The 12,138-nt window shown below is 51.4% G+C and overlaps 1 protein-coding gene across 50 annotated transcripts in view; it reads right to left on the reverse strand.

Moving 5' to 3' along the window:
• MYO9B (myosin IXB) overlaps positions 1-12,138 on the reverse strand; it is a 106,054-nt gene that overhangs the window by 24,001 nt on the left and 69,915 nt on the right. For 21 of the 50 annotated variants that reach the window (XR_014055644.1, XR_014055642.1, XR_014055643.1 and 18 more), the window contains exons 11-17: positions 10,613-10,734; positions 8,119-8,260; positions 7,590-7,794; positions 6,194-6,275; positions 3,302-3,415; positions 1,882-1,921; positions 695-817 (exon numbers count right to left, since the gene is read on the reverse strand). Coding sequence is in view for 32 of the 50 variants with exons in the window: in XM_081496534.1 (XP_081352660.1) it covers positions 695-817; positions 1,882-1,921; positions 3,302-3,415; positions 6,194-6,275; positions 7,590-7,794; positions 8,119-8,260; positions 10,613-10,734 (828 nt within the window). In the remaining 18 variants the exon portion in view is untranslated. Of the gene's footprint in view, positions 1-694; positions 818-1,881; positions 1,922-3,301; positions 3,416-4,852; positions 4,943-6,193; positions 6,276-7,589; positions 7,795-8,118; positions 8,261-10,612; positions 10,735-12,138 lie in introns of all 50 variants that reach the window. The other 29 variants (XR_014055648.1, XR_014055649.1, XR_014055655.1 and 26 more) reach the window with 3 other exon arrangements.

Here is a 12,138-nt window from a genome sequence, read left to right on the forward strand (position 1 = left end):
AACAGAAAAGTTAATGGTGAGGGTCTGTGGCCATTTGTTGTTTAGTTGCCAACTCATGTCCAACTCATGCAACCCCATCGACTGTAGCCCACTGGGCTCCTTTGTCCATGGGATTTCCCAGGCAAGAATACTGGAGTGGGTTGCCATTTCCTCCTCCAGGGGATCTTTCTGACCCAGGGATTGAACCTGCATCTCCTGCATTGGCAGGTGGATTCTTTACCACTGAACCACCAGGGAAGCCCTCATTGGCCATTAAACCCCACTGATAAAGAGAAAAAAGTGTCCCTGAGCTTCCTGGCAACCAGGGAAAAAAGGGAAATGTGATCTAAGGACACAGTTCGGTGTTCACATTAACTCACACGCTGACTCATGACTCTTTCAAGTTGGTGGTTCTCCACCAAGGGTGACTGTGTTCCCCCATGGAGCCTTGGCACTATCTAGAGACATTTTGGTAGTCATGTCTGGACAATGCTACCGGCATCTAGTGGGTGGAGGCCGGCAATATTGCTCAATGGCCCACAACACACAGGATGGCCCTCACCATGGAGAATGACCCAACCCCAAATGGCAAACGGTGCTGAGGTCAGGAATGCTGGGGATAATGAGAAGCTCCCTGTGCTGGGTTAGTTTCGGCCCACCCATGTGAGTGCCAGGCAGAGCTCAGCACCCCCTTACACTCCCACGGGCCACCCACCTGGAACTGGGCACTGATGCTGGGCGGCTTCTTCTTCTTGTGCAGGTGTAGCAGGGACTTGGTAGTGCGGTCGTGCAGGGTCATACTGATGATCAGCTTCAGGGATTTGGAGTCCAGCAGGTTCTAGGACAGAATCGCAGGGTCTGGCCCGCCCTCCCAAAGCCCCAGGGGGCACTGGGAGGCATCTTGTGCGGCCCCAGAGCCAGGACAACGCCCCCTGGGGTAGCAGCTCTTAGGCTCAGTTTGGGAGCTGTGCTGTCAGAGACGGGGTTGGGGCAGCAGCGGTGACCTGACTGTGGGACTGAGCCTGAGCTGTGACCTATGGATGGTGCTGCCTCCTAGAGGTCTGATTACAACCACTTGTGGCCTGAGTGCCCAGAAACCAAGAGCTGCGGAGTGCTGGCTTCCCTCCGTGCAGCTCGAGGAGTGCCAAGCACTCCATGTTTCTATGAGTGCTCATCCGGCCGGTCCTCCTGTGGGCCAACCCTCACTGTCGATACAAGGTGGGCGGGGCTAGTGCTATCCCACCTGTTGGCCAGAATGAGTGGACTGAGCGGTTGCTCTCTCTAATTTCAGATCCATCAGCTCGCTGTACGTGGAGACTAGACAGGGCGCCTGGGTGCACTCGACCCAAGGCTGGCTGCTGGGGTCTAGGTTGCTAGTGATGCACAGCTGCCCCCTTCCCAACAGGACCACCCTGGCTGACAGGCCTCCTCTCCCTGGATGCCCAGAAGGTGATGAAGCCCATTCCACCCTCTTGGAGTTGGCTCACAGCTAAAGACACCCAACGTGGGGATATGACAGGAGGGTCCCATCGCTTTTTGGTGAGATAAGCTCTGAGGTGCAGCTGACACTCCTGGGTTCCCCGGGATCCAGCTGAGCCCACTTCCTGGCTCAGTCCAGTTCCTGCCCTCCCCCACCTCAGGTTTCTCCTGGGAGTTCCCCGCTGTACACCACTTGTGCAAAGACCACATCACAGGCCCTGCTTCTAGAAAACCCAAACAAAGACCCCTCTGTGTCATTTCAACAGGAGACAGTTTTTTAGAGGGGAAAGGGGAGAGGGAAGGAAAGAGAAGGAATTAGAGAAGCTCGAGAAGGTAAAAGCCCCCGCCCCACCCCATTTTCTAGAAACATGACTCGAGCCAGGTGCTCGCAAGGCGGTGTTGGGCAGTGTTGTGTGTGTTTACCTTTGGAATGATCTGCTTTTGTTTGATACCTTTACTTTTCCTGTCAAAATATTAAAAATGGTTTTGTGAACAGAAGGAACACAGTGTCTAGCTCTGGGTTAGTTTAGCAAGCCACGCCTTGCGGGTTAGATGGAGCGAGAACAGAAAGAGCAAGAGAGTCCGGAGGCACAAGTGCAACGAGGCCTCCACCTCGCCAGGGACTGTGCACACCTGCTTCACTGGGCCAGCGGCTGCCCCTGCTGCAGGGGCCCCACGGGTGTCTGGGGGGAGCTGGTGGATCTCACAGAATGATAGTGAGATGTCCCAAAGGGGGCTTCGAGGGACCCCATGCAGCTCTGAGCCTACCAGGTGTCCCAGCTCTATTTGCTACATGTTGGGAAACATCAAAGCGGTCCAAAGACCCTTCTGGAGCCCCTGCCCTGGTGGCCGGGTCAGGGGTCTGTCTTTCAAAGAACTGAGATAGGGCCTGGGGGTATGGGGGCCTTATGGACTTGAACTGGCAGAAGGTTAAAAACGAAAGCTGATCTTTTTGGCCGGGGGCGGGGGGAGCCGCCCGCACATTCTAGACACTTTATGAAATCTTGCAGACAAGAAAAGATTTTTAAAAAAACTGCAGCCTGGGCAGTTTTTAAGACCCACTGAGGAAATGGTTCCCTGCAGATCTGCCAGAGGCTTGGCTCTGAGGTTCTTTGTGTCATGTTTCACGTTTGTCCCCATGGGGTGGAATGAGGCATCACAAAAATGACTCTGCAAACAGGCATCACTGCAGGCACAAGCTTTGTTCTCGGTTCTCGGCGGCCTGAGCCCTAAGCAGTTGCTGGGGCCCACTGGTTGAGGTGGCTGCCTGCTGGGTAGGAGGGTATGAAAACTGTCACCCCTGCTTTGCAGACAGAGGGTGAATGCTCACAGCACTCAGGTCATACAGCGATGGGGGGGGTGGTTTCCAAATCTCATCTGTGTGGCTTCTGGCCCTTTCTACCGCATCACACCCACAAAGCAGGGTGATGGGATGTGCAGAGGTCCTCAAGATTGCACACCCTGCCTCTGAGGCTACTTTATAAGCTCATAGTGGCAAAGGTTGAGGCGGGGGGAAGCAAGCCTTGGTCGGCAGGTTTGGGGGCAGAACATCAGCTGCTTTGTGGCAGGAGCATTCCTGGGAAGCTGTGCTGGACACTGGGGGGCTGGCGAGGATTTGGGTCAGGGTGCAGACACTAGGACGGGAGTATGACGAGGACCACTTAGCGACGGCTGGCTTGAGAAGAGAACCACAAGACAGCGCAGCATGGACAGCGGCTCATTCAGTGTTATGGGAAGCCCCTGTAGGCGGGGGGTGGGGTGGGGTGGGGGTGTCTGGGGCGGGGAGGCGCTCGTTGCACTTGTGGGGGAGAGGGGGGTGCCCACAACCTTGGGGGGGACTCACAGGATGAAGGTGCGGGGTTTCTGGAGCCGATTGAGGGACTGGAGAAGCTTACGGGGGTCGTCGCCCTGCCAGGGCAATCCTTTGATACTCCGGATGATTTGGTCATGCAAATCGCTGGGGGGGGAGGGGGTGCAGTGACAGAGAGAAGACAGAGTTAGAGCAGTGGGCCCGCCACCTCAGGGTCCCTGGCACGGTCGGGACCGTCTCCAGGCCACTGGAGCCAAAACATGCAACCTGGGGAATGTCTGAAGGCTGCTGCCACTCCCTCCTGCATGGAGAAGTCAGGGTTTGGCCACCCCAAGGAGGCTCCACCCTCCTCCGGTGGTGGGGGAGGGGCTGGGGACACTTGGGGCTGAACAGAATTTGCAACATGGCATCTCGGATCACTGGAAAAGGCCTCACGTTGAGGAGCCTGTTGGAGTCTATAAAAAGCACCCAGGGGCCACTGAAAACAGGAGACCAGGAGGGAGGGTTCTGTGGGAAGCAGCAGATGGGTTTCTCGTGATGGTTCTGTGGCTACATGCCTGCCTCCTTGTCCGCTTCAAGAAATGCCTTGGGAGGAATGAACTGGAACTCACACAGGGGTTATAACTGGGGTGGTGCTTGGTTATTCCGACTGGGGTGGGGGCTTGACTGGCATCTGGAGGTGGAGGCCAGGGAGGCTGCCCCACCCCTTGCAGCATTCAGGATGGCCCCACCACGGGGTGGCCCGGCAGAGGCCCAAGGGTGAAGCTCTAGCTGAAGATATTTACCCCCCAGGAGTCAATCTTATTAACTTTGTTCTGTTCAGTCACCCTGGGTTTAGGGCTGAGCGGATGTTTTAGGTGTGAGAATGACAATGGCTTAGGGACAAAAATCGAATGCTCTGAAAATGGACATTTGCGAACAATGTCTTGACAACAAATGTCTAGGGCAGAATGTCTAGAAGTGAGGCAGTGATGACTGCAGGATGATCTGGGAGTTTATCTCTCTTTTAAAAAAAATTTCCTCATTCCAAGGGACTTCCCTAGTGGTCCAGGGACTAAAACTCCATGCTCCCAATGCAAGGGGTCCAGGTTTGATCCCTGGCCAAGGAACTAGATCCCACATGTTGCAACTAAGAACTGGTACAGTTAAGTAAATAAAAAGATTAAAAAAACACTTCTTCATTGCAGTTACCTGAATACATGTTTAAGCTCTGAGCGGTTGACCTGGGAAGACCCCGATCGGCAGCCCCTTGTCTGTGTTCCATGCACCATGCCCAGGGCCAGATGGCGGCACTTACCTCTGCTCCCTCACCCTCCAGGGAGGCACCGAGCAAAGACAACAGAGAGGTCACATGTCACCTCTACACCCTGAGCGGTCAGTGCAGCGGCCAGCTCCCTACGATGACGATGAAGCCTCTAGCTTCAGCCCACAGCCCCCTGACCAGGCCAAATCTGGCGAGAGCGCCCCCTGGCTCGCTGACCCCCTCTCTTCTGGCTCTGAACGCTGTGCTGAGCGCCTTGGGAGGATGGCTCCTCGGGGCGTGCCTCCCTGGTCTCGGGTACCAAGGCCCTTGCTTCTACTTACTTCTTGCTTTCATAGAAAGCAATGATGTCTTCAAAAGCGTTAATATCGAACTCCTCAGAGCCGTCAAATGAGAAATCTAGCATTGAGCAGCTGAAAGGGAGAATCTGTATAAACTAAATGTGCTTTTGCAGGTGGGACCTGTAGCCCCAGGGCCAGGCCTTGGGGAGACCGAGTGGGTCAGGGGCCACTCTGAAATACGGGACAGTGTTTTTCTTTTTTTCTCTCCTGCCTTCTTTGGGGTGAAAAAGCTGATTTAAAAACGCATTAAAAAAAAAAAAAACCTGCATCTTTTTATCAAGAGGGAGGGGACACAGGTATACCTATGGCTGATTCATGTTGATGTTTGGCAGAAACCAACACAATACTATAAAGCAATTATCCTTCAGTTAGAAAAGAAAAACCAAAATGTATCTTTTTAAAAGGAGGAAAATGACACACTGCCTTCAGACAAATGGCACAGGATCACTTACCTAGGAGCTACCTCTAACTCCACACATAAGCTTTTATGAACCTCTTGAGGGAGGTTTTCTTACAAAGTGCTCAAAAAACAAAATGGCTTTTTCATGTTTCAAAATTTAGGGGCTCGCTCCTTGGGAATTTTGTGGAGTCTTAAGAAAGAGCTTGGGGACTCTGCTGCCCCAGAGCCTTCGCACCAGCTGTCCCCCCAGGTCAGCACACACTGCTTGCCTTGTCTGGTCCAACTGGTCCCAAATCAGTGTAGCCTGCCTGGCTTGGCTCTCGCAGGCTGCCTGAAGGCTCCCTCCTCTGGCTTTGTCATGGCCTCAAATGGCTATCAAGCATGACCTTTTATACCCTGCCTTCCTAGAAGCATAAGACTGCTCACTTTTACACTCAGTACCAACTGGGGTATCTGGAGGAACCCTGACCGTCACTAGGTGGCCATAGAACACCCCCTTAGAGGCAACAACGCATCTGTGTTTCTGACTGAGAGTAAAGTAACTTAGCAGATCAGTGTTTGGGACACCCTGGTCAGGCTAAGGGAGGAAATGCTCTTAAATCAAGCTTGCTGCTCTGCGAGACCAGCAGCCTTTCGGCCCCTCCCGCCAACAGTCACAACCGGCCCTGAAAAGGCTCCTTTGTAAACTGAGCCGCCCACATCCCCCAAAACAGATGATGCACGAGGTTGGCCTCTCTGTGTTCAGAAATGCGGCCACCAGATGCCGTTGCTTCTGGGTGTTTCTGATTCAAGCGGCTGCTGGGTTCCTTATTCAGGTCAACCCTCACCTGGGTTCAGGGTGTCGGGTTTCTGGCGCCATTGGCCATTTTAAACAATGCCGCTGCCTACAGGCTTCGGCTGGGACAAATCAAGATCTCGCTCACCGGTACAGTTTTTCTGACGGGGTGCTGGCTCCTCTGTGTAGTTCTCCCAGGTGACTCTGGGCACCAGAGCTGTCCAGACCTGCTGGGGAGACAGAGCACATGAAGTTCTGAGGTGAGGGTTGCTTGGAACTGAAGGGCTTCTTAACTTTTCCATGGAGCCTGTGATCCTGACTTGAACCTGATTTAAAAAAAAAGGAGGGGGTGGGGGGGGGCTGACACAAATTTGGGCACAGCAGGTAACCATGAAATGTTCCATTTCCTCCCTAGACAGCACCATCTATTTCCTAAAACAGATGCCCCAGGACCTTTGCACATGCTGCCCGCCCCCATGGCCAGCACACCCTGCCCATCCTGTCTGGCCCAAATGGTACCGTCTCAATGTAGTGGCTTTAACCTTTCAATCCTCCTTTAACCAACACTCCACCCCTCCTAAAATGGAACCCTGGGGCTGGTATCTGGAGCTGAGTGATCCTGGGAGAGTCACTCAGCCCTTCTGGGTGTCAGGCTGTTCTCACAGAAAAACAGGAACATACCTTCTTGCCTCGTGAGGATGAGCAGGTTAAATTATACATCCCACTACAAATCTTCTGTTTTGCAAGATCAAAAGGCTTGGGAGCTAATTTACGATAGCCAAGACATGAAAGCAACCTAAATATCTATTGATAGATGAATGGTTAGGGAAGACGTGGTATAGCTATACAATGAAATATGACTCAGCCATAAAAAAGAATGCAACAATGCTGTTTGCAGCTACATGGGTGGACCTACAGATGATCATGTTAAATGCAGTTAAGTCAAATAAAGACAAATTTTATATGATATCACTTACATGTGGCATCAGAAAAAATAACACAAATGAACTTATATAGTAAACAGACTCACAGACATAGAAAACAAACCTATGGTTACTGAGGGGAAAGGATGGGGGGAGGGATAACTTAGGAGTTTGGGATTAGCAGATACAAACTATTATATATGAAATAAACCACAAAGCCCTCCTGTATAGCACTGGGAACTATAGTCAATATCTTGTAATAAACTATTGCATGCTAAGTTGCTTCAGTGTGGCTGATTCTCTGTGACCCCATGGTCTGTAGGCTGCCAGGCTCCTCTGTCCATGGGGATCTCCAGGCAAGAATACTGGAGTGGATTGCCACGCCCTTCTCTGGGGGATCTACCCGACCTAGGGATTGAACCCATATCTCTATGTCTCCTATACTGGCAGGGAGGTTCTTTACCACTAGTGTGAAAGAAAAAAAAAAAGTTTGGGGAACAAGACAGAAGTGCAGGTTGCACAACCTCAGGAATGTGCTAAATGTGATGAAATTTTACACTCTGCAATGGACTTTGAGCACCCGCTTCTCGCTTCTCGACAGTGACACAGGGAGCCTCCTACCTGCAGCCTTTTCAGCTCTCTCGGCCCGCAGGCGCCCAGCCTCCCGGAGCACGGCCATGGCCTGGATGGCGGCCCGGAGCACTGCCCAGCGGAACACGGCCACGGGGTCCATGCCGATGAGCTCCCGCACGTAGGAGCTGTCACTGCTCCGCAGGAGGGCCACGATGTCTGGCCGCATGTAGTCCATGTTCTTCTCTCGGAAGTCCTGGCATGGGGAGGATGGGTAAGAAGGGTGGTGGGTGGTCCCTTGCTAGTGTCAGCCGAGGCCCTGGGGTCAGCTCGGGAAGGGCTGGGTAGGAAGCCCATCTCCACGACAGAGAGGGGGTTCCTGCCCATGGAGCCCTCGACAGCAGAGCCAGGGGTTTGACATTGGGTCTGAGTGCCCTGGAACCTCGCCCAGCAAAAGCAGTAAAGAGGAGGCATGGAGCAAGCGCCTGAGGGAAGGGACCTCCAGGGTACCCAGGGGTCCCCTTTGCATCCCCTGAGCGGAGCACAACTTGATTGACAGTGGTGACACATGGCTATGTACCTTGATCTGATATTTCACTTTCCCTGCGAAGTGCTGGATGATGAAGGCCGGCTCCATGACGGGGGTGCCGAGGAAGTATCTGTTGTCCTCGTGCTGCTGTTTGAACTTGGCCAGCAGAGTCTGGCTCGTGGCGTGCGGAAAGCTGGGAAGAGCACGGGAGACCTTTAACTGCAGGAACTGAGCCGGTCACCTGCTCTGTGTTGGCAGGTCGCAGGCCCTCTGTGGAGGAGGCGGGTAGGTGCTCGGGCTGCGGTGGCCTGGGCACGAGGCTGAGGTCAAAGTGATGCCCTCAGGGCTGGGGAGCAAACTTGAAACAGGTAGAGCAGCCCAGTACCCCGGCCCTGGTGGTCCATGTAAACGTCTGGTCCAGGCAAGATTGTGACCGGGGCCCACCATGGGCAGTTCCTGGAATAATCCCAGGACAGGGGTGACTTCTGGTCTCAGGTGCATCTGTGCCTGGGTGCTGTGTCTTGCAGTGGGTCTTGCCCATGCTCCCCTGTTAGAGGCAGGGGCTGGGAGACGGATGAAACAGGGAGGTGAGCAGGGCCTGACTAAGGGAGCCGCTGTATCTGGCTATTTCGGCCTCCCATGAAGGAAATGCCGCAGCCGGCTTTGGCATCCAGCCTGCGCCCTGCCTCACTGCAAACATGGGCAGAAAGGTATGCCTCTGAACCCCTGATGCCTGGGTTTCATGGCTTAACGGGGCGTAGAGGGGGAGACCCTGTAGCTATGAGGCACATCATTGCCAGGGTCAGGGTGTGGAGAGCAAGAGACTCATTTACTCAGTTGTGGAAATAAATAACATTTTCACACACTATTTCAGAAAATCCAGTTCGATGCCCCCCAATCCCCCCTAAAATCATGATGAACTAAAACAGTAAGATTTTATTTTTCTATATTTTGATTTTTTTTTTGCTCACCATGGAGGTTTTTTTTTTTTTGCATCCATTTTAATTTATTTTTTGGCTATGTCACAAAGAATGTGGGATGTTAGCTCCACAACCAGGGACCGAACCTGTGCCCACTGCATTGGAAGCACAGAGTCTTAACCACTGGACTGCCAGAGAGGTCCCCTAAAATAGCAAGATTTTAAACAAAGACAAATCCGACCAGGCTCAGCCTGGCCCTGCCTTGCATGCCTTTCCCAGATTTGGCTCTGGGGAGTTTGCTGGGATGGACAATTAACCCTACCAAGTACCCTGCTCCTTCCCTTATCTGAATGTTTTCTCCCTGGATTCTGGCCTAGAATGGATGTGTCTGTCCTGGATGGGACTCTGTTTGAAGAAGGAGGTGAGCCTGATTCTCCCCAGGCCTGAGGGGACTTCGGCAGCAAATGAGGGGCCTGATAAACGTTGTTGACAAAAAGACTTTCCAGTGGATAAGGATCCGCCTTGCAATGCAGGAGATGCAGGTTCCATCCTTGGACAGGGAACTAAGATCCCATGTGCCGAGGAACAACTAAGCCTACGACTGCAACTACTGAGCCCTGGAGCCACAACTAGAGAGTCTGTGCACCTCAACGAAAGACCCCACAGGATGCAAAGACCTCACATGCTGCAACTAAGACCCGACACAGTCAAAGCAAACCCCAAACCCTCAAAACACGTCTACGCCCTGACACACTGAACCTGTGAATGTGGCCTCAGATGCAGTCAAGTTAAGGTGAGCTCTTTACGGGGCCTTTACTGGCAGTCCAGTGGTTAGGACTTGGTACTTTCACAACCGAGGGCTGATGTTCAATCCATGGTTGGGGAACTAAGATCTCACAAGCTGTATGACGCGGTCCCCACTCTCCCCTAAAAAGATGAGGTCATTAGAGTGGGTACTAATCTATAGACTGGAGTCTTTATAAGAAGAGCCAATGAGGCGGAAGGACAGAAGATGATGTGACTACAGAGGTAGAGACTGGAGTCATGCGGCCACAAGCCAAGAACACCTGAAGCCCCCGGAAGGTGGAAAATGCAAAGAAGTCTCCTCCTTGGAGGGAGGGTGGTCCTCCTACACCTTGGTTTTGGCCCATCAAGGCTGATTTTGTGCTTCTAGTCTCCAGAACTGTGAGAGAATAAATTTCTGTTGTTTTAGGCTGTCCTGCGATTTCAAGAACTCTGGCTGAGTGACCAAGCAAAAAGCACCTTAAAAACACCCTCTCCAGCCTTCATCATGTCTTGTGGACGAGGGCCAACAGGCTTGGTGGAGAATCTTGTATCCGGGGCCCTGATTCCACTCCCTGCCCTTTGCAAGGCTGCACCAAGCCTGTGACCAGCTTATAGATTCAGGTACCACAAGTCTTTCCCAAGGACTCCTGGGAGGGCGAGGGTGTGTTCCTGAGTTCACAGCTATTGCGAGTGTTAATATTTCTCTGGTGAATGGCAAATGTGGGGTCAGGATTTGCAGCCACATGATTCTGAGCAACTTGGAAGTTCCTGGGATGCAATGGACTCAAGTAAGGCTCTGCGGCTGTAGAACCGGACGCACTGGGCCCATGGACACTCACTTGCTCTCTTCGTCCAGCAGATAGAAGAGGCCGGTGGGCTTCTTGCTGATCAGGTGGATGCAGCCGACGTTGTCTGTGTAGTCGATGTTGTGCCATGAGATCCCTTCGCTCTGGTACTCCTCCTGCAGGGTTCAAGGGGCATCTGTTAAGTTCATCATTTCATGGACACAGTAACATCTATGTAGTACATGTCCTATGTAAAAATACTTTATTTATGTATGCACATACATATTCACATATAAATGTGCAAATAACATAGAATGCATATTAATATATCAATAGAAATACATAAATAAATACATAAAATTATTTGATAAATAAACAATTAGCAACAGGGAACAGGAATGCACATTCTCAAACATCTTCAGTAAGTCCTCTACATACGAACCTTCAGGTGGTGAACTTTCAAAGATGTGAATGGGCGTTCACATGTCCAATTATGCAAGTGAGTTCACGTGTCTGGTGTACACTGCCACGTGCACACATCCTCTACAAGTGGTTGTGCAGCTTGCCCTCTGTCTTCCATTGCTGACAATCTTCAGTTCTATCATCTCCCACCTCCTCCCCCTCCTCCAGTCAGTGACTCTTCTTGCCTATTCACTCCATGCCAGCCCCTGTATGCCAGCTGTTGTACTGTACTACTGTACTTTTCCAAGTACTATAAGATTAAAGATATTTTCTTCCTTTTTTGCGTTTTTTTAATGTATTCTTTGTGTAAAAATTATTCTAAATCTGTGACAGTACACGTTTATGTGTTAACTGGGTGTGTGTGTGTGTGCGCTTAGCCGCTCAGTTGTATCTGACTCTTGGTGACCCGATGGACTATAGTCCCCACCAGGCTCCCTTGTCTATGGGATTTTCTAGGCAAGAAAACTGGAGTGGGTTGCCATTTCCTCCTCCAGGGGATCATCCCAACACAGGGATCGAACTTGCATCTCTCCTGCACTGTCAGGAAGATTCTTCACCACAGCACCACCTGGAAAACCCAGTTAGGCTAACCTTGTTGGACTTACGAACGTACTAACAGAACAGAACTCGTTCATGATGTGGGGGACTTACTGTATCACACCAGAGTGCTTAAAAATCACGCTTAAAATCACCCAGGGGTCAGCAAACTTCCTTTGTAAAGAGCGAGACAGTAAATATATCAGGCTTTATGAGTTAGATGGTGTTTGCATGATGACTCAGCTTTGCTCTTATAGCATGAGAGGAGACACAGATGCTGTGTCAACAACAGGGTGTGGCCACATGTCAGTAATTTTGGGCAGCCCCTGCTCTTGAACTACAATGTCTCCACAATCATATAATGTGAGAGACCCATGTCACTTTGAACTTTCTAACAGCCATGTTTAAAAATGTGAAAAGAAAGCAGGTGAAGTTAACTTAAACAATACAGTTAATTTAACCCAATACACCCAAGGTGTATGATGTATGTCAACATCATGACATGTGACATAACTGACATAAAAAATTACAAATATGGCCTTTTACCAATGAGACAAAAATGCCTTTTCTTTTAATTTTAC

Source organism: Giraffa tippelskirchi, chromosome 6 (assembly GCF_054371585.1).
Source record: "Giraffa tippelskirchi isolate mGirTip1 chromosome 6, T2T-mGirTip1v1.2.pri, whole genome shotgun sequence".
NCBI classification, from domain to species: domain Eukaryota; kingdom Metazoa; phylum Chordata; class Mammalia; order Artiodactyla; family Giraffidae; genus Giraffa; species Giraffa tippelskirchi.